Source organism: Panthera uncia (assembly GCF_023721935.1).
Source record: "Panthera uncia isolate 11264 chromosome E2 unlocalized genomic scaffold, Puncia_PCG_1.0 HiC_scaffold_19, whole genome shotgun sequence".
In the NCBI taxonomy this organism is placed as follows: domain Eukaryota; kingdom Metazoa; phylum Chordata; class Mammalia; order Carnivora; family Felidae; genus Panthera; species Panthera uncia.
In genome coordinates, this window is record NW_026057588.1 from 6,567,707 (window position 1) to 6,587,740 (window position 20,034).

Consider the following 20,034-nt stretch of genomic DNA (forward strand, 5'->3'; position numbering starts at 1 on the left):
TCCTGTATCTCACCACTGCCTCAGGTGCAGGTAGGGGATTTAGCTCGAGCTAGCTAGACTAAAGTCTCTTTGCTTTTGCATCAGACTTGGCTCCCTGGTGGTCTTTGGGGATCATGAATTCTGGGCATGACAACCCCTCGGCCTGAGACCCGGGAGACCCACCCAGGGAGGACAGACCAGGAGCAGACCTCCGGGCACTTCCCTCTGTCACCGGAGCCTGGTTCACAGGGATGTGGGTCCTGCCTGTGGGGGCGGCCTTGACTTTGCTGGAGGCTTATCCTGATGGGGAAAAGTGCAGCAGTGATGTCTGAGATCTCCTCAGCACGAGTGCTGGAGAGTGGGTGTCCTAAGTCTTGCTGCTCAGGCTGTGGGCCCATTTGCTCTGGGGAAGCAGTCACTTCTTGGCCTGGCTCGATTTATAGCCTCTATGGTGTCTACACCTGTTATTCTTTTTTTGTTTTCTTTCCAAAATAGGAAAGGCTTTTTTTCTCTTTCTTTCTTTCTTTCTTTCTTTCTTTCTAATTTAATTTACATCCAAGTTAGTTAGCATACAGTGCAACAATGACCTCAGGAGTAGATTCCTTAGTGCCCCTTACCCATTTAGCCCATCCCTCCTCCCACAAGCCCTCCAGTAACCCTCAGTTTGTTCTCCATATTTATGAGTCTCTTCTGTTTTGTCCCCCTCCCTGTTTTTACATTATTTTTGTTTCCCTTCCCTTCTGTTCATCTGTTTTGTCTCTTAAAGTCCTCCTATGAATGAAGTCTTATGATATTTGTCTTTCTCTAATTTCGCTTAGCATGATACCCTCCAGTTCCATCCACGTAGTTGCAAATGGCAAGATTTCATTCTTTTTGATTGCCGAGTAATACTCCATTGTGTGTGTGTGTGTGTGTGTGTGTGTGTGTGTGTGTGTATACATATATATATATATATACCACATCTTTATCCATTCATCCATCGATGGACATTTGGGGTCTTTCCATACTTTGGCTATTGTTGATAGTGCTGCTATAAACGTGGGGGTGCATGTTTCCCAGGAAGGCTGTATTTTTAAGACTAAACAAATAGCACAAACGTAGACCTGTCATTCTTAAGCAGGGGCATTGCCTGCACCCCACCCCACCCCCCAGCCAGGGGACCATTAACAGTGTCTTGACACATTTGATTTTCATAGCTTAGGACGAGGGTGTGTCTGGAAATTAGTGGGTTGAGACTAGGGATCCATTTAAATATATCCTCTGATGTGCAGGATGGCTCCCACTGCAAAAAATCCTTCGGCTCCAAGGTTCAGTAGTCCTGAGGTTCAGAAAACCTGGTCTAGAGGCGCCTGGGTGGCTCTGTCAGTTAAGCATCCGACTTCAGCTCAGGTCATGATCTCACGGTTCGTGAGTTCAAGACCTGCGTTTGGCTCTGTTGCTGACAGCTGGGAGCCTGGAGCTTGGTTCAGATTCTGTTTTCTTCTCTCTGCCCTTCCCCTGCCAGCACTCTATCTCTTAAAACATTTCTAAAAATGTAAAAAAAAAAATTCCTGGTCTAGACTTGAGAGACATCTTCCAGGAGTGGGGTCTTGGAGGTTCTGCATGTGTGTCCAGCCTGTGAAAGATGAGTAAGGGTCTTGGGTGAAGTGAAGAAGACAGCTGCTCATTCACTCACTCAACAGGTCCAGGGTGAACATCTGCTCTGTGTTAGGGCTGGAGGCAATGGGGAGGCACAGCAAACCCAGTTCCTGCCCTTGAGATGCACCCCATCGGGGGCAGAGACACACGGTCCACAGGCACCTGCCTGGTAGAGGCCATGAGGGCCACGGGGCTGGAGGCTCTGTCGGCAGGTGCTTCGGGGGCACGAATGACCAGAGTGGACATGGCCTGGACTCTCAAGGGACAGGAAGGAAGGTTCCCTGCTGTAGGACCCTGCTGTGGACCCAAGGTCAATGCAGAGGCAAAATTGGGCCGAGCAGGGCAAGAGCTGTTTGCACCTCACGCTGTGGTCTCCCTGCTCACATGGCCCTCCAGGGCCTCCAGGTCTCATGTGGGCCTTGTTTCCCACCCCCTTGCTCCTGCCCTGCCACATAGTCATCCTGCCAGCCCAGCTGGAGGCCAGGCCTGCACCCACCGAAGGTGTTAGCTTCAGGCAGTGCAGGTGTCTAAGTGCCTTCCAGATGCTGCTGGCTCCTTGCCATCAGCTCTCTGACCTCCTCTGTGGGCAGACTGGCTTGTCCATTCCACCCCACTCATTGGACATCTGTGAGTCCAATGTCGTGCTCGCCGCATCGGTGAGGGAGGGCTTCCCACCCGAGGGTGATGGGGACACTGAACGTGTGACACCCACTGCTGGACAAATGACGTCAATAGCAGTTTATCAGTCACATGTATCCATTGCCTTGGGGACGAGGACGCACACAACGCAGACCCCATGGGGGCTGCACCCAGGAACACAGTGGACAACCAGGGCACGTGGGAGGCTGGCTCTGTAGCGACAAGAGTAAGTGGTGACTCATGGTTCCTGCTGGCGGATTCGAAGGGCTTGTTTGAATAATTCCACGGGCTGAAAGGGAACTCGTCTTAGTCCGCTCAGGCTTCCGTAATAAAACACCATAGGGGCGCCAGGGTGGCTCGGTTGGTTAAGCGTCCGATTTCGGCTCAGGTCATATCTCATGGTTTGTGGGTTCCAGCCCCACGTCAGTCTCCACACTGTCAGCACAGAGCCTGCTTGGGATTCTCCCTCTCTCTGCCTCCCCTCCTCTCTCTCTCTCTCTCTCTCTCTGCCCCTCCTCCTCTCTCTCTCTTTCTATCTCAAAATAAATAAATAAACATTCTAAAATAAAATAGAACAAAATAAATACCATAGACTGGAGGTGCTTGAACAACAGAAATTTATTCCTCACAGCTCTGGACGGTGGGAAGTCTGAGATTACAGAGTCAGCAGATTGGGTTCCTGGTGAGTACATACTTTCTGGCCTATAGGCAGCCACCTTCTCACAGTGTCCTCACATGACCTTTCCTCTTTACAAGGATGTGGTGACAGGAAAGAAAGGGGGGAGGGAGGGAGGAAGAGGGATCACTCTCTCTTCCTCTTTTTACAAGGTCACCAATCTTAGGACTCCCCTCCTACGATCTCATTTAATCTTAATTATCTCTGAAAATACAATCACATTGGAGGTTGGGGCTCCATCGTATGAATTGGGGGGGGCACAATTCAGTCTATGTCATTCAGGTTCCATGGGGACCCCACATTCCATCCTTGTCCTCTCTGTAGGCAGTTTCATATCTGTCACATGCAAGGAAAGCAAGCCATATAAGTAGTTATATTCTGCATTTCCTCTTTTCACTCGAAAGACTTCTGTCGCATCCTCCATCATCCTGTGGTCCATGATGCTCAAGGCACAGTTATATTTCCTAGGGTCTCCAAGGAGGCAGAAGCATCCTGGAGTCACGACCTGTCATAGGTGGTCCAAGTGGGTCGTGGCCACTGGAGCATCCTGACCGGGTTGTCCCTGCTCTGGACCCAGAAGCCATCCTGAGGGTAGGAGATGTTTCAAGACGTGGGGGCGCATGGCTTTCTTGTATCATCACAAACTTGCTGGTCCACTTCCAGCTTGAAATTCTGATGCTCAGCCTGTGCCCGGGGGGGGGGGGGGGGGGGGAGCAAGCGTCTCTGCCTCAGCCCCCCTGCCATACCTGCTCACCCCTGGATGGCAGGGACAGCTGCAGCTCTGGGAAGCGATGGGCCAAACGCTTTTCTGGGATTTTCTCTCTCAAGGAATCATGAGCCGTGGGACCAAGAGGAAGTTCCGACAGGAAGGTGAAGTGACATTGATGTATGTGTGCAGAAACGGAGCCTCAAACCCGTTCTCTATCAGAGCTAGACTGTCTTAGGAGATTGTGCTCTCTCCCCATTTTTCAGAGGGGGCTGCTGAAATTCAGAGAGGGCAACAGACATGCCCTAAGGCACCTGGTAAGGCAAGACTGGCTCCCCGTCTCCAGGCTGCCTGCCCATGTCCTGACCTTTGGTACCTGCTCTAATGGGCAGGTATCAGTGAGTCATGTGATTTTTGCTGAGGATTAGTTCTGGAGTGGCCCAAGGTGGAGTTAAAGGCAGAAGGCTAGGAAGAACCCCGAGTGAGTTGACGGGAGATTTCCATGCATTCATTTATTTAACAAACAGAGTGAACACATTCACTGTGTCAGGGGCTGCAGCTAAGACCGGGCCTCACTTCTCCCTGCTTAGTGGGGTGGTCCCTAGGCGATTCCGGAATTTCATGACCTGAGCAAGAACCAGGAAGACCAGGTGAGGTGGGGCTTTCCTTCCAGGTTTTCGCCTGGTTCACCAGGCACTGGATCCCAGCATCTGTGTTTTGAGAAGACAGGACCCGCCCGTCTCCTTGGTCAGGTTGCTGGCCGTGCTCCATGACCGCATAAGGGCAGGGCTCAGCACAGGACTCAGTGAGCGAATGCTTGAATGAATGAATGAATGAATGAAGGCTGTTCCAAACGCTCCTCCCGATGCACAGCGCCAGACTGCTCCTGATCCGGCTTCCCAAGGCAGTCTTTTCCTTACGGATGTTTTCGCTTCAGACAGTACCTCCTCTTGTCACGGTTCACACGTGGGGCTGTTTCTCTTGTTTTTCACACACTTTGAGCAGCCTGTATGCGTCTGAGCCCCAGAGCTGCCTGACATCACCCAGCTATGTGTATTCTGTGGTTGGAAGAACAATTTGTGTCCTAGAAAATGGACTTGTACCAGTGTGCAATGGGGTTTTGTTACAAAATATCCTATGCAGCCCAGGATAAAAAGCCATCCTCTCTCTTTGCGGAGGTGCCTAGAAAGTTACTTTTAAACAACCTCCCCTGTAATGCTGAGCAAGTCAAAACAGAGGGTGAAACCTCAGCACAGCCAACAGAGGACAAATGAGTGTGTCTTTGACTGTTGAGACCTTCTTCCTGCGGGAATCTGCAGAGGCAGAAACGCAAGTTGTGGCCACCAGAGGATAGTCGTGATCCCTCAAATTCTTGAGGTAGTAATGATCCCTCTCCATTTTAACAGCAATGATGAGGTTCACAGCTGTCATATTCTTTTTTTTTTAATTTTTTTAAATGTTTATTTATTTTTGACACAGAGAGAGACAGAGCATGAGTGGTGGAGGGGAAGAGAGAGAGGGAGACACAGAATTTGAGGCAGATTCCAGACTCTGAGCTGTCAGCACAGGGCCCGACACGGGGCTCAAACTCACGGACCGTGAGATCATGACCTGAGCCAAAGTCGGACGCTCAACCGACCGAGCCACCCAGATGCCCCAAGAGCCACAGTTTTAGGTTGCAAAAATAAACATAAAACAAGAAGAAATCGTGGATGACTATGAACTTAAAGACTATTGTAGAAATTACAACTTCTTTTTTAAAAAAAATTTTTAATGTTTATTTATTTTTGAGACAGAGCATGAGCGGGGGAGGGGCAGAGAGAGAGGGAGACCCAGAATCCGGAGCTGGCTCCAGGCTCCGAGCCGTCAGCACAGAGACGGATGCAGGGCTCAAACCTACGAGGTATGAGATCATGACCCAAGCTGAAGTCAGACCCTTAACCTACTGAGCCACCCTGGTGCCCCTCTTTTTTTTTTTTTTTTAAAGACAGTACGTAGTATACCTATTGAGGTACGATTGCTATATGAAAAAATGGCACATATTTAACGTGCTATTTAAACTTCTGCATACACCCGTAAAATCATGACCATGATCCTGACGATCCTGGTTACAAACATGCCTACCACCTCTCAAATTTCCCCTGTGCCTGTATGCTTTTTTGTTTTGTTTTGTTTTGGTTTTGTCTGGTTGTTGTTGTTGTTGTTGTTGTAAAAAAACAAAAACAACAACAACAACAGAATAAAACTTAACATGAGCATCTGACTCTTGATTTCGGCCCAGGTCATGATTAGTTTGTGAGTTCAAGCCTCTCATTGGGCTCTGTGCTGACAACGTGGAACCTGCTTGGGATTCTCTCTCTCTCCCTCTTTCCCTGCTCCTCTCTTGTTCACTCTGTCTTTCAAAAATAAATAAAACTTTAAAAAGTATTTTAAAAAAAGAATAACTATGACTAAAACAATTTGTTAATGGATACTTAATACGAAAGGATGTAAATTGTGACATCAAAAATATAAAGTGTTGGGGCACCTGGGTAGTTCAGTTGGTTGTCCGACTTGGGCTCAGGTCATGATCTCACAGTTCGTGGGTTCCGGCCCCGCGTTGGGCTCTGTGCTGACAGCTCAGAGCCTGGAACCTGCTTCCGAGTCTGTGTCTCCCTAGCTCTCTGCCCCTCCCCCACTCATACCTGGTGTCTCTCTCTCAAAATTAAAACATCAAACAAATTTTTAAAAAATATAGTGTTGGAGGGGTTGACGTGTAGTTTTGTATGTGATTAAGTTAAGTTGCTATTAGGTTACAACAGACTGTTACAACACTGAGATATTTCATGATCTCCTTTTCTGGAGAGCAGATTGAGCTCCTGCTGGAGCCAGGATTTGAACCCCATCTTCCTGTCTCTGGAGCATCTGTTTTTTTTTTTTTTTAATGTTTATTTATTTTTGAGAGAGTGAGCTCGCTCCTCCCAGTGGGGGAGGGGTAGAGAGAGACACAGAATCCAAAGCAGGCTCCAGGCTCTGAGTTGTCAGCACAGAGTCTGACGTGGGGCTCGAACTCACCAACTGTGAGATCATGACCTGAGCCAAAGTCAGAGGCTTACCTGATTGAGCCACCCAGTCGCCCCAAGGAGCATCTGTTTTTAACTGTACTCTCCAAATCCCCAAACTCCAGAAATTTAGAAAATATATAGTAAGGGACACAATGTGGTTATTTAATGGGGAGTAATTATTGACTTGGCCACCAGGTCTGGGGCACCTGTCTTTATATGTCTCTGACTTTGAGTCCCCTTTGGAATTCAGGACATAATTTGACCTGGCTGTAGATGAGGAGGGTTCCAGGGTTCATATGATGGGGGCCCTATTACCCTCCTTGCTTTGGTTTGTTGTTGCTGTTGTTTGGTGGTGTTGCTTGATTTTACTCCGCCTGGCTTTTGTTCTCAAATCCGTAAAGGTAGTAGCTGTAATGTCAACGCTGCAGTTTCCTGCAGAAACGGGCGTCGGTGCACTTCCCCCGCAGCCTCACGGCGCCCCCTGGCGGCGGCGCATCTCTCCCAACGTTCCCTGCCCAGTTAGGGCGCCCTCTGCTGCTCACCCAGAGAGTTACCCGGATCGCTCACCAGCCACCTCCTCCTTCCATCCCTCTCTTTCAAGCCGTCTGCTTTCCCACCAGCTCCTCCCTGGCACCTGGCTCCCACCCTGCCACTCAGAGACCAATCTCTCTGACAGTCTCGCTACACAGGAATGATAAAAGGGAAATAATTATTACTGTGATCAATGTTGTTATTATCCGTGTTACTGTTATTTTCCCATTCCTCTTCCTTCTCTGGGAGCTGGTTGGGGACTTCTGCCTCCCAACCTCTCTAACCCTAACCCCATGAGGATGTAGACCAAGATCAAGGTTGCTGTGATTCACAACTCTGTGGCTTCCCCTGGTTGTCTGATGCACTTGGGGTAATGAGTTTGCCCAGACAGGGCCACGGGGACAGGGCTGGGGGTGTCAGGGCTCCACATGGTGTGCAGTTCCACAAAGATCCACGGTAGCATTCCTTGTGACCTCCAGGCCTGGTGAGCAGGAAGGGGTGGATTTTTCCTAGTGTCCAGTCTGGCTGTACCAGGCAGAACCTTGCCCTGGGAGGGGCAGTCATGTTTTGCCATCTTGATAAGAAGGTAACAAAGATGGGCTCCAGAAAGAGATTAAGGGCTCCTTGGGACTGCTTCCCAGGCTGCCACTTGCCCCCAGGTGAGCACTGGAGCTCACTAAAGGGAGCTACACCCGGTATTGGTACGCCTTTCTGGAGGGAGTCAATGCCCCAACATCTGTCAGACTTCACACTTTAGGAATGTTCAGGGGCTGACAATGTCAGAAGCCCCCAATTCCTGAATAAAGAGACAGGGTTTCAGATGAGACACTTAAAGTTATAGGGGATCCAGGGTGGAGTGAGCAAGGTCCAAGTCTGGGGTCACCTTGAGGGAATGAGAGTGAGTCTCTGAAGCCTGAGGTGTAGCCAAGCCTACAGTCTCCTCTTGAAGGTAGGGGCCACCTGAGGGTCTCACTGCATTAAATGCTTGGAATCTCACTGTGGGCTCTGAAGGAAAGCAGTTCTGCCATATTGGTCCCAATTGACTGGACCAAGCATCACTTGCTACGTATAGTCTGGATACAAGGAACGGACATTCTCCTGCAATGATTTCGCACAAATCTCTGTTGGATAAGGACGCTTCGTGCAGAGTGATATCAAATAGATACAATCAGAAGGTCTCTGTGGGCAGAGATTGCTGGTCTCGTACTATTAACCATCCCCCCCTTTTCCTTCATAAGGACAAAAGAGGTAATAAGGGCACAAGCCCTTAAGTAATGGGTAATTTAAGTACCTGTGAAGATTTTTGTTGTTAGGCCATACAATTGAAGTGTTTTTTAAAAATCTGGGGTGCCTGCATGGCACCAGCTTCAGCTCAGGTCATGATCTCGTGGTTCGTGAGTTCCAGCCCTGCGTTGGGCTCTGTGCTGACAGCTCAGAGCCTGGAGCCTGCTTTGGATTCTGTGTCTCCCTCTCTCTCTCTGCCCCTCCTCTGCTCATGCTCTCTCTCTCTCTCTCTCTCTCTCTCAAAAATAAATAAACATTAAAAATTTTTTTTAATCTATAAATGCAGTTAAAATTTTTTTCCCCAAAAAGTTGCAAAACATAAAAAGGCTTACGTATGCTCATAGGGATTAACATTTCCTGAAACTGTGTGGGAGGCATTGGTCGCAGACATTTTCACATATTACCTCGTTTAAAACTCAAAACAGCCCTATGGAGAGGAAACATTGCATATCCCCACTTTATAAGTGGAGATAGTGAGGCTTAGTGAAGAAAGTCACATTCCTGAGATGATGTGGCAGGAGTGCTAGACTTGGATTTGAGCCCGGGCAGTGTAGTCTGGGTCTCTCTCTCTCTCTCTTTTTAATTGTTTTTTTATTATTTATTTTGAGAGAGACAGAGAGAGCATGAGCGAGAGAGGGGCAGAGAGGGAGGGAGAGTGAGAATTCCAAGCAGGCTCTACAAGGTCAGCACAGAGCCCAATGTGGGGCTCGAACCTATGAAGCCGAGATCATGACCTGATCCGAAATCAGGAGTCGGATGCTTAGCTGACTGAGCCACCCAGGAGCCTCTGGGATTCTCTCTTTTAACCACAGGGTCTCTGTCCCAGAGGGCATCCATATGACCCCCTTCACTTGTGACACCATTGCAAGTTCAGGGTAACCAAGAGAAACCTCAGTTTCTATCACTCACTGGAAGGACTCACATAACACCCTGAAAGCTGTTATCCTTGTGGTTAGGGATCATTACAGCATGAGGATACAGATTGGTGTCACTGAAGGGGGGAAGGGCATGGGTCGGGGTCCAGGGGAATCCCAAGTGTGGGGTTTCCACTTGTCTCCAGTGGAGGCATGGACAGCATTAGCTCCTCTCAGCATGACTTTGTGACAGTGTGCTGATTAGGGAAGATTGCCTAAGCCTTGACGTCGGAGTTTTTATTAGGGCTCTGTCACGTAGATATGTTCCACTGCTCACATAGCTGAACTTAGTCTCCAGCCCCTCCAAGGGCAGAGTTGATGCCATGTGACTCAAAGCCTTCATCATAATTTCCACTGTAGACTATCCAGTGTGTCCCAAAGCCCCCAGGTAAATAGACACTCTTATCAGGCAGGACATTCTGAAGACTTAGAGATGCCTTCTAGGAGTTGAGGACAAAACCAGATTTGTCTTTGACTAAGGCTAAATTCATTATTACAGAAGTCTGTCTCTGGAACTCATCTAGCTCCACAAATGGGACTGGCCAAAAGTTGTTATACTGCTGTTTGTATAGAGAGAAAATATTTGGGTTGCTGGGGTGGCTCAGTCAGCTAAGCATCTGACTTCAGCTCAGGTCATGATCTCAAGGTTTGTGGGTTCGAGCCCTGCGCTGACAGCTCAGAACCTGGAGTCAGCTTCGGATTCCGTGTCTCCCTCTTTCTCTGCCCCTCACCTGCTTGTGTGCTCTCTCTCTCTCAAAAATAATAAATAAACATAAAAATAAAGTATTACTTCTCTGAGGGAGAATATAATGTATATAATATAAACACCTACTATATATATATATATATATATATACACACACAGAGATAGAGAGAGAGAGAAAATGTTGAAAGAAGCGAAATACTCACAAATGGGGTATGGGTTGAACAAATCAATTCATGGCCAATTCAGTGGAATAGTACGTGGTCATGAACAATGAACAATGAAGATACAGAAGGAAGGGTTTCATGAGCTAAGGGCAGAAAAACAACTTCATGTGTTTTCTGGGGGCATCACTTACAATCAAATACCAAGAGGGACCAATTGAAGAATTTCAATGGTAAGTAATATATTATTTTCCTATTAAAACAAACCCAGATGTGTTTTGCAGTAGGCTGCAAATATTCATATGGGTTTTTAGAAAACAGTAGGAGACTTCAGAGATATTGAATGGACCACTAGATACCCTAAGGTGTATATTCACCTGTCTCTGACTAAAGTTGGGTTTAACATTGGAGAAGCCCAAACAAAGGATATTTAATGGTGTGATACCACCTAGGTAAAAATATACATGTGTGCATGAGTATGTATGACATATCATATAACATGTAACATATCAAAACTGAAAAGTTTCAGACAAAAAACGCTGGATATCTCTCCAGGTGGTCAAACCATTACAGGTGATTTTTTTTTCAATATATGAAATTTATTGTCAAATTGGTTTCCATACAACACCCAGTGCTCATCCCAAAAGGTGCCCTCCTCAATACCCATCACCCACCCTGCCCTCCCTCCCACCCCCCATCAACCCTCAGTTTGTTCTCAGTTTTTAAGAGTCTCTTATGCTTTGGCTCTCTCCCACTCTAACCTCTTTTTTTTTTTTTTCCTTCCCCTCCCCCATGGGTTCCTGTTAAGTTTCTCAGGATCCACATAAGAGTGAAAACATATGGTATCTGTCTTTCTCTGTATGGCTTATTTCACTTAGCATCACACTCTCCAGTTCCATCCACGTTGCTACAAAGGGCCATATTTCGTTCTTTCTCATTGCCATGTAGTACTCCATTGTGCATATAAACCACAATTTCTTTATCCATTCATCAGTTGATGGACATTTAGGCTCTTTCCATCATTTGGCCATTGTTGAGAGTGCTGCTATAAACATTGGGGCACAAGTGCCCCTATGCATCAGTACTCCTGTATCCCTTGGGTAAATTCCTAGCAGTGCTACTGCTGGGTCATAGGGTAGGTCTATTTTTAATTTTCTGAGGAACCTCCACACTGTTTTCCAGAGTGGCTGCACCAATTTGCATTCCCACCAACAGTGCAAGAGGGTTCCTGTTTCTCCACATCCTCGCCAGCATCTGTAGTCTCCTGATTTGTTCATTTTGGCCACTCTGACTGGTGTGAGGTGATATCTGAGTGTGGTTTACAGGTGATTTTTTAATAGTATTAATCAAATTAGGCTAAATAGTTATGTATTTTATTTATAAAGATTTTTTTATTTACTTATATTTTTCTTTATATTTATTTACAAATGTAAACATGTATGCTTGCATAAATATTTATATGTATATTTAGATAAATAATTATCTGTTTATTTATCATAAATATGAATATATTTACAAAGGTATATTCAGAGGGGCTCCTGGGTAGCTCAGTCAGTTAAGCATCTGACTTCGGCTCAGGTCATGATCTCGCGGTTTTTGAGTTCAAGCCCCGCCCCCCGACCCCGCCCCGTCGGGCTCTGTGCTGACAGATCAGAGCCTGGAGTCTGCTTCAGATTCTGTGTCTCCCTCTCTGTCCTCCCCCAGTCATGCTCTGTGTCTCACTGTCTCTCAAAAGTGAATAAACATTGAAAAAAATTACAAAAGAAAGTCTGATGTCTTCTATTTATTGTGCTTTTTGGTATTTTCCAGTTTTCCTAAAAGTAGCATAAGGTGTTTTTGTTGTTGTTGTTGTAACCAGGGTAGAATAGTATTAAAAAATTTTTTTAAACTAAGGTGGATAAATAATAAGCTACAGCCACCATAAAGTCATTAAGATAACATCCAACTCCCCAGCCCCGCCTGTGCTGTGGTTCAGAGTCCATCCTGGGACGCAGAGGGGGATGGGGACCAGCAGCCCAGGGCTGGAGACACAGGTCCGTGAAGGGGCAGAGGAGGCGGCCCGATCCCTGGAGAGACACCTAGCCCAGGAGAACCTGAGCAACCCATGGACCTTTCCAGACCCCGATGCAGACATTGGAGGGAGCTGGTTCTCCTAGGTAAGAAAGCTGAACCCACAGGACAGGGGAGGGGTAGAGGAGAGGTGGGCAGGAGTGACACCAGGACTTTCATGAGCTCACACACCTGGGCATATCGCGCCCATAGACACTCTCTCTGTCTCTCTTTCTCTCTCACACACACACAGTGTTCATCCCCATCTGTACCCAGGAGTGATGAACTTGGACCCCCACACGCACTTGCCAGAAATGACCTCCTCTGTGTGCCAACCTGTCCTGACCCCTTTCCCCACCTCTCCAGCTGGACCTCTTCCCAACCACTCTTTCCCCCCAGGACCCTCTGAGCCCCCCTGACAGGGACAACTATCATGCCTCACTGGCCACCCTGGGTCCTGTCCTCAAACACCACCAGTGTCCTCACCTGGAGGCCTGAAGCTGGGGGTCTCAGGTGTCTTTGCCCCCTCCATGGATTCAAGGTTTAGGGTACACAGAGAGTGGATCTCCGTGTCTTAGGTGATGACAGATCCCCACCCACATGAATGCACTCCACTGAACTTAGATGCTAAGTCAAAGACGTGTGTAGACAGTCTTGGGGGACTTAATGTACCCAGATATCACCCGAGCTCATACACTGTGTTCTGCCTCATGATAAGGGATGCTGCGATGTGGCGGTGGCTGAGACAGCCCCCCTGGAGCCCAGAGTCCAGTGTGAGATGTAGATTCTGATGACCCAGAGTGATGGGGACAGGGATGAGGGGATCCAGGAGGCTGGGGGAGCCCCAAGGGGCTGCCTGACCCAGACTGACAAGGAGGGGACATCAAAGCTGAGAACAGAGGGATGAGTAGAAGTGAGTAGAGAGACAAGGGGGGGGGGGCGGACATGAAGAGGAGGGAGCAGGGATCAGTGTGCCAGAAATGGGGAACAGCAGGTGTGAAAGCCTGAAGTCAGGAAAGAATGTGGTGTATCAAGAAAGCTCTCTATGTCTGGGGCACACAGTGTAGATACTGCGTCTTCTGATAAATGAATGCACGAATGCATGCATGAAGGAATGACTGACTGAATAAGGGGGCTCATGGGGGAAGTGGGGTAGGGTGGGTGTGATCCGAAAAGAAGCTAGATGAATCATACAGACCAGGTCTCTCAAAGAGTGTCTCATAAACCATGCTGAGTGTGAAATTTATCTATAGAGTGCTGGGGAGTCATGGAAGGTACCTGAGCATGGAGAGAGCAGGGTCACATCTGAGACTTTATAAAGATCCACGTAATTGTCATTTGAGGATGGGTTGGAGACTGAGTATCCAAGGAGGAAGCCAGGCTGGAAGAGGGTGAGGAAGAAAGGGGCTGAGGGGATGGGAAAGAGGAGACAGGCTGGGGAGTTAGAAACCCTTGGTGTGCTCACCAGTGTCCCTGGTGTCACTGGTGATCATTGCCTGGACAGTGTAAATCAATCTTCTCTCTCTCTTTCTCTCTCTCATTCTCTCTCTCTCTCTCTCTCTCTCTCATTCTCTCTCTCTCATTCTCTCTCTCTCCTCTCCCTGTCTTTCTCTCTCTCTCTTCTTTCTTTCTCTCTCTTTCTCTCTCTTTTGCACTCTCTTTCTCTCTCTTCTCTATTTCTCTCTTTCTCTCTCTCCCTCTCTCTCTCTCCTCTCTCTCTCTCTTTCTCTCTCTTCTCTCTCTTTTGCTCTCTCTTTCTCTCTCTTTCTTTCTCTTTTGCTCTCTCTTTCTCTCTTCTCTCTCTCTCTTCTCTCTCTCCTCTCTCTCTCTTTCTCTCATTCTCTCTCTCATTCTCTCTCTCTCTCTCCTCTCCCTGTCTTTCTCTCTCTTTCTCTTCTTTCTCTCTCTCTCTTTCTCTCTCTCTCTTTCTCTCTCTTTCTTCTCTCTCTCTTCTCTCTCTCTCTCTTTCTCTCTCTCTCATGTATGTGTGTTTTGTTTGTCTTCTTCAGCCAGTCTACTGGCCTGTGGGATCCGCCAAGCCTACAGCCAAATCTCCATAGACCCAGAATCACTCTTAGGAATCAAGGGATTTCGGACCATCCTGGTCCTCCAGAATGTCCCCCAGGATGTTCAAGAATACAGCTGGCACCGAGGCACAAATGACACTGCAGAAAATATGATTGTCAGCTACACACCTCCCTCCGAAACCTGGCAGTCTGGGCCCATGTTCAGTGGACGGGAGAATGTGACCAGGACAGGTAGCCTGGTGATCAGGAGGTCTGCATTAAATGACACAGGGAATTATACCGCGAGGGTGGACTTTGGCAACAGGACCGAGAAAGCAACAGGCTGCCTCAGTATTCAAGGTGAGTTGGCAGGTGGTGAGGTTCCTTGAAGATCATAGTGTCCAAGTGTCTCCACCCCTAGGTGACACTGGAAGGCTTGGCAGATGGTAGCCTAGCTTCTCCTGCAGAGATGGGTCACTCATTCCCGTCAAGGGTCCTGTTTCACGGTCAGGGTGTCAGTTATCTACTGCTGTGTAATAAACAGCAGCTTCAAACAGCATCCATTCATTATCATGCTCTCCTGTGGGTCAGAAGTCCAGGCGAGCGCTGTGCTCTGAGACGCACAAGGTGTTGACCCGGGGCTGTGTTCTCATGTATGGCTCTGTCCACTGGCATTTCGCATCATGGCTGTTTGCTTCTTCAGGGTCAGCCGAATTCTCTCCCCATGGTTTGCTAACCAGGAGTCTTAAATAACAAAAGGTAATGTTCAGACTGACAGCCCATCACTTTTGCTTTATTACCTAGGTTAGAAGAAAGTCACGGGTTTCACCCAAATCTGAAGAAAGGGGATTATACAGGCTGGAGATCATGGGGCCATCTTGGAATTCTGTCTACCACAGACAGTTCCTGGGGGCACCACAGGGCTGGAGGGGAGAGTGTGGATTTGAAGACAGGAAGTCCTGTGTTTATCTCTGACTGTGTATATGTTGCATGGCCCTGAGCCTTTGTCTTCCCTCTGTGGTGTCCTCAGTTTCCTCATCTGTAGAATGGGGCTAGTATCTACCATTGTCTGTTGTAAAATTAAATGGAATATTTGTCAAGTGAATGGGACTCAGATAATGGGAAAAGTTATTATGGAGAGTCCAAATGCTAGCTGTCACTCTGAATTCTACCCATGGCTCCTCAGATGGGGGTGTTCTGGTTTTAGGGTCAGAGTTCAGAAACAACCATTAGGTCACATGCCCATGCCAAGAACTCACCATTATTGCAATGGATGCCACAGGGATGGCTCAGTGCATAGGACAGTGGGCGCAGGCTAGTGCCCACACATCAACCACTCATGCCTACACCTTACTTCTCTGTCCCTCTCAGTTCCAGGGCTGCTCTCCTGCCAAGACCCCAGTTCCCACCTTACAACTTATGGCTTCTCCCCAAACCTAAAATTCCCCTTGGAGAGAAGCAGAGCTTGGGGAGGCAGACCCCACCCTTAATGTCTCCTTTCTGCTTCCCCCAGAGTTGGAAAATAAGCCGGGCATCTGGGCTAACGCCAGCTCTGTGGTAGAATATATGGATCCTGTGGCCGCCATTTGCTATACCAATGCCACCAATGTCAACTGGTATGTGGAGTACACACAGGTATCCAGCAATGACCGGATGACAATCTCCCCGGACCTCAAGACCCTCATCATCCACAGGGTCAGCCGCTATGACAAAACACTTCAGTGTGAAACAGAAAGCATTCCAGAGTTTCCTCGGAGAAGTGAACCTCTCTCTCTCTCCGTGGACTGTGAGTGGTCTGGGGTCACAGGAGTGATGCCAGGGGTAGGCCCAGGGCCTCCCAGAGATGTAGCAATGAAACAGAACTGAAAAGCGGGAGCACCATAAGCCAGCCTGTAGCCAGCTGGATCTGGGTTTGAATCTCAGCTTTTTGGACTCAGAATCACCCTCACTGCACAGAAGGACCTGCTATTCAAGATGGGAACCCAATCCCCACTCCCCAGATTAGAAATAGTATGACTTTGTTCAGATCTGGCTTTTGTAAAGAGGGGCCTGATTACAACTAATAGTTTCTTTTTCGTTTTATTTATTTTTGAGACAGAGAGACAGAGCACGAGTGAGGAGGGGCAGTGAGAGAGGGAGACACAGAATCCAAAGCAGGCTCCAGGCTCTAAGTTGTCAGCACAGAGCCCAATGCAGGGCTCAAACTCACAAGCTGTGAGATCATGACCTGAGCCGAAGTCGGATGCCCAACAGGCTGAGCCACCCAGGTGCCCCACAACTAATAGTTTCTTGAAAATGACATTCAATGGGGTGCCTGGGTGGTTCAGTTAGTTGAGTATCTGACTTCGGCTCGGTCATCATCTCGCAGTTCATGAGTTCAAGCCCAGCATCGGGCTCTGTGCTGACAGCTCAGAGCCTGGACCCTGCTTCTGATTCTGTGTCTCTCTCTCTCTCTGTCCCTCCCCTGCTCACGCTGTCTTTCTCTGTCTCTCAAAAATAAATAAATGTTAAAAACATTCAATTTATTAAATTTTCAGATCCCAGGTTCCCTTGAGCCTTTTACATCCAATGATCTTTTTATTCCGGTTTTCTAAATTTAGCAAAATTGCCTTCACTTTTCCTTTTACTCACATTGAACTGCTCTCTTAAACAGTTTGATTTTAAAACTAAATGACACATTTCATACATTCTCTTTTCTGCATGACCCTCTTTGGTCGTCCACCAGGGCAAGTACGCAGCCCAGCCAGACCTCCCCAAAATCTCAAACAGGTCTGGTAAAACCTAAGACATTGACTTATAAATACAATGAGCCTTGGGTCTTACAATGAGCCTGGGACCTTTCACCTTGACCAAACTTTCACATCTCTCAACTGCGAAAAAGCACAAATCTTGAACAGTTTTCACATCTAACTCCGGAACCATGTGGAGTCTGTCAGATTTCCTAACAAGCATGCTGTGGCAATCATGTGAAGAAAGTGGTCACAGAACAGATAGCTTCTGACCTCTGTACATGGTTTACTGGTCAGAGGCTTGCAACCAAGAGCCAGGACCCTTGGCCTGTAGCTGCTCGGGGGGATTCCTCCCGGGCCATAGGGGGAATTGGCTTTGTCCCTTCGTGGGTCAGTAGGGGACTACGGAATCCCTAGTCCTCTCTTTTCATCTGTAAAATTGATCACAAGTGTTGTTATGGGAATGAAGCCAATGTGTCAGCCTGTAAAAGAGTCTGGCTTGCAGGGGGCCTGTTGTACGGTTTCTACTCTATCCTTGTTTTACTCTGATGTGAAGGGCAATCACAGGGCTGGCTCATAGTAGGTGCAGGTAACGGAAAATATTATAATTATAGTTGTTTTTGGCACAGCCGCCTTGCATGTGTTGGCTCTAGGGGATGTTTGGGGTGCAGAGTGGGGGCACCTGCTGGTCGGCGGGGGAGGGGGGGCTGCATGCGGGTTGAGGGAAAGAGACAGGATCCCGAGGGGTCAGAAACACGGTTCTGAGACTTTTGCCTTGTCTCTGCAGATGGGCCAGACAACGTGCAGCTGAGAACCAGTCACAGCATCTTAAATGGCATCTTGTCTGCTGAGATCGGCTCCCAAGTACACATGGAGTGTAAAGCCACTTCCCGACCCAGTCCCAAGTACCACTGGACCCACAACGGCTCCCTCCTGAGCCTCTCAGGGGCAAAAATCATCCTCCCAAGTCTGGCCTGGGAGCAGATGGGCAGATACAGATGCATCGTGGAGAACCCCATGACTCAGCTGGCCATGTACAGGGAATTTCAGATCCAGGTGCATAGATCGGGTGAGTACAGCAGCCCCCCTCTGGGGCTCATGCCCCACAAATAACTCCCACGTCCATGCTTTTGCCTCCGTAGTGCCCGTCATCAGAAATGCCGTCTCCACCTTACAATGCCATGCCCACGACGGTTGGGTAAAACCCCCATCCTCTGAGTTCTAAGTCTGAAGCTACCCCCTGTCTGAAGCCCTCAGGGACCTCAGATCAGAGCAAGGGTGAGCTCCAGGGAGATATGGTCAGCCAACATTTACTGAGCACCCTACTAGCTATGTGACCCTCACAGTCTCCCTTCAGAGCAAGTGACTGTTTTTAACACCACCTCCATTGTACAGGTGAGAAAACTGAGCTATGGGAAGTTTAAGTGCTTTATTCAAGATTCCAGCTCCAATCAGCAGAGGAGGCAGAGTTCAAATTCTGGCAGTCTGACCTTACAGCCTGTGCCCTGTTTTGTTGGACTGCCTTGAAAGGAGGCGGGGTGGGGGAGCGGTGGTGGTGTAAGGGAAACAGAGATCTGTTGTGGACGCGGTGTGTGGAACTTGGCTTGGGAATCAATCTGTAAATGGGAAGAGCACCTCTCTGAGCCTCAGCGTCCCCATCTGTAGTGTCAAGATAATAAAGGTCCCTGTATGACAGGGCTTCTGGCAGAATTCTGGCAGAACTAAATCAGACTGTGCACGAGCAGCAATCAGTCTGGCTCATCCCAGAGAGCGAGCCACAAGCACAACTCAATGTGAGCTGGAGATATTTATTCTGGTCTCTCCACACTATTTACTAATCACCTGCTATGCACCAGACATGACTGACAAACGTGCACAATTATGCACCGATTCATAGCTTTCTACTCCGCTGGACCGTGAGCTTTAGGAGGACAGAGCCTGGGAGAACTCTTTGCTCACCATTTGCCTCCATTGCTTAACATGGTGTCTGGCACGTAGTTGGTGTTCAGTGACTATCTGTGCAATGAGTTAATGACCCTGTGTAACCAGCACCTCTGACCCTGTCACTCTCTACCACCTTGAGCGGGTTTATTCTTTTCCACAGCACTTCCTGGCACCTGCGATGATATTAGACATCTCTTTGCTTAATTGTCAACTGTCCACTTGCCAGCTGGAATGTTAGCCCCATGAGGGCAGGAAGGGTTTTTGTTGTTGTTGTTGTTGTGCACTGGTGAATCCCTAGCACCTAGAACAGTGCCTTGTACACAACAAATGTTGATAAATTTCTGAAGAATGAATGTGTGAGTGAGCAAGGTGTTGAGTGATGGTGTTCCTAACCCCCATGTATCCTCTTCTCCAGACCACAGTCATGTTGTGAACAGAGGCTTCTACATCTCAGGAGCCAAAGTGGTGTGGCTCATCGTGATAACAGTCCTTAGCAGCATCTATCTCTGCGGAATCCTGATCTATATGTTGATCAGCCATCTCTCCACCAGGTGCCTGTTGCCCTGGGTCAAGGGTGGGGTGCTGGCTGGGGGCTGGGTCTCAAGAGCACTGCCCTAAGAGTGAGAGGCAGAGCCAGAAGGGAGAAGGGACAGGCCAGGAACTGGTTGTCAGGAATCATCTGGGGCAGACAGAGAGGTCGAGGACCAGAAGCCAGTAGCAAAGAGGGAGAGCGTAGAGGTGGTCATGCCTCCAAAGACCAATGGGGTTTCACCCAATGACTTCAGCCCATTTCCTTTGTGTTTACGATGTCGATATGGAGGCCCACCTAGAGGGGCAGCTGTGAGAACGAGCGGGGTGGGTGCCGAGCATCCAGCATGAGCCTGGTACATGGTAGTCACTAGTTAGCAAGTGAAGCTGGGGAAACAGATAGTCAACTATGCAGAGGAGGAGACTGGGCAGAGGGAAGGTTCTGATCTGGGTTCAAATCCCAGCTCTGCCTCTAGCCTGCTGGGTGGCCATGAGTAGAT

The 20,034-nt window shown here is 48.3% G+C and overlaps 1 protein-coding gene across 1 annotated transcript; it reads left to right on the top strand.

Moving 5' to 3' along the window:
• Window positions 1-12,382: 12,382 nt before the first annotated feature.
• CEACAM18 (CEA cell adhesion molecule 18) lies at window positions 12,383-19,624 on the top strand. The gene is made up of 5 exons (XM_049622287.1): window positions 12,383-12,434; window positions 14,337-14,693; window positions 15,847-16,119; window positions 17,850-18,131; window positions 19,422-19,624. Exons 1-5 carry the CDS (start codon window positions 12,383-12,385, stop codon window positions 19,622-19,624), a joined length of 1,167 nt encoding a protein of 388 aa, XP_049478244.1.
• The last annotated feature ends 410 nt before the right edge of the window (window positions 19,625-20,034 follow it).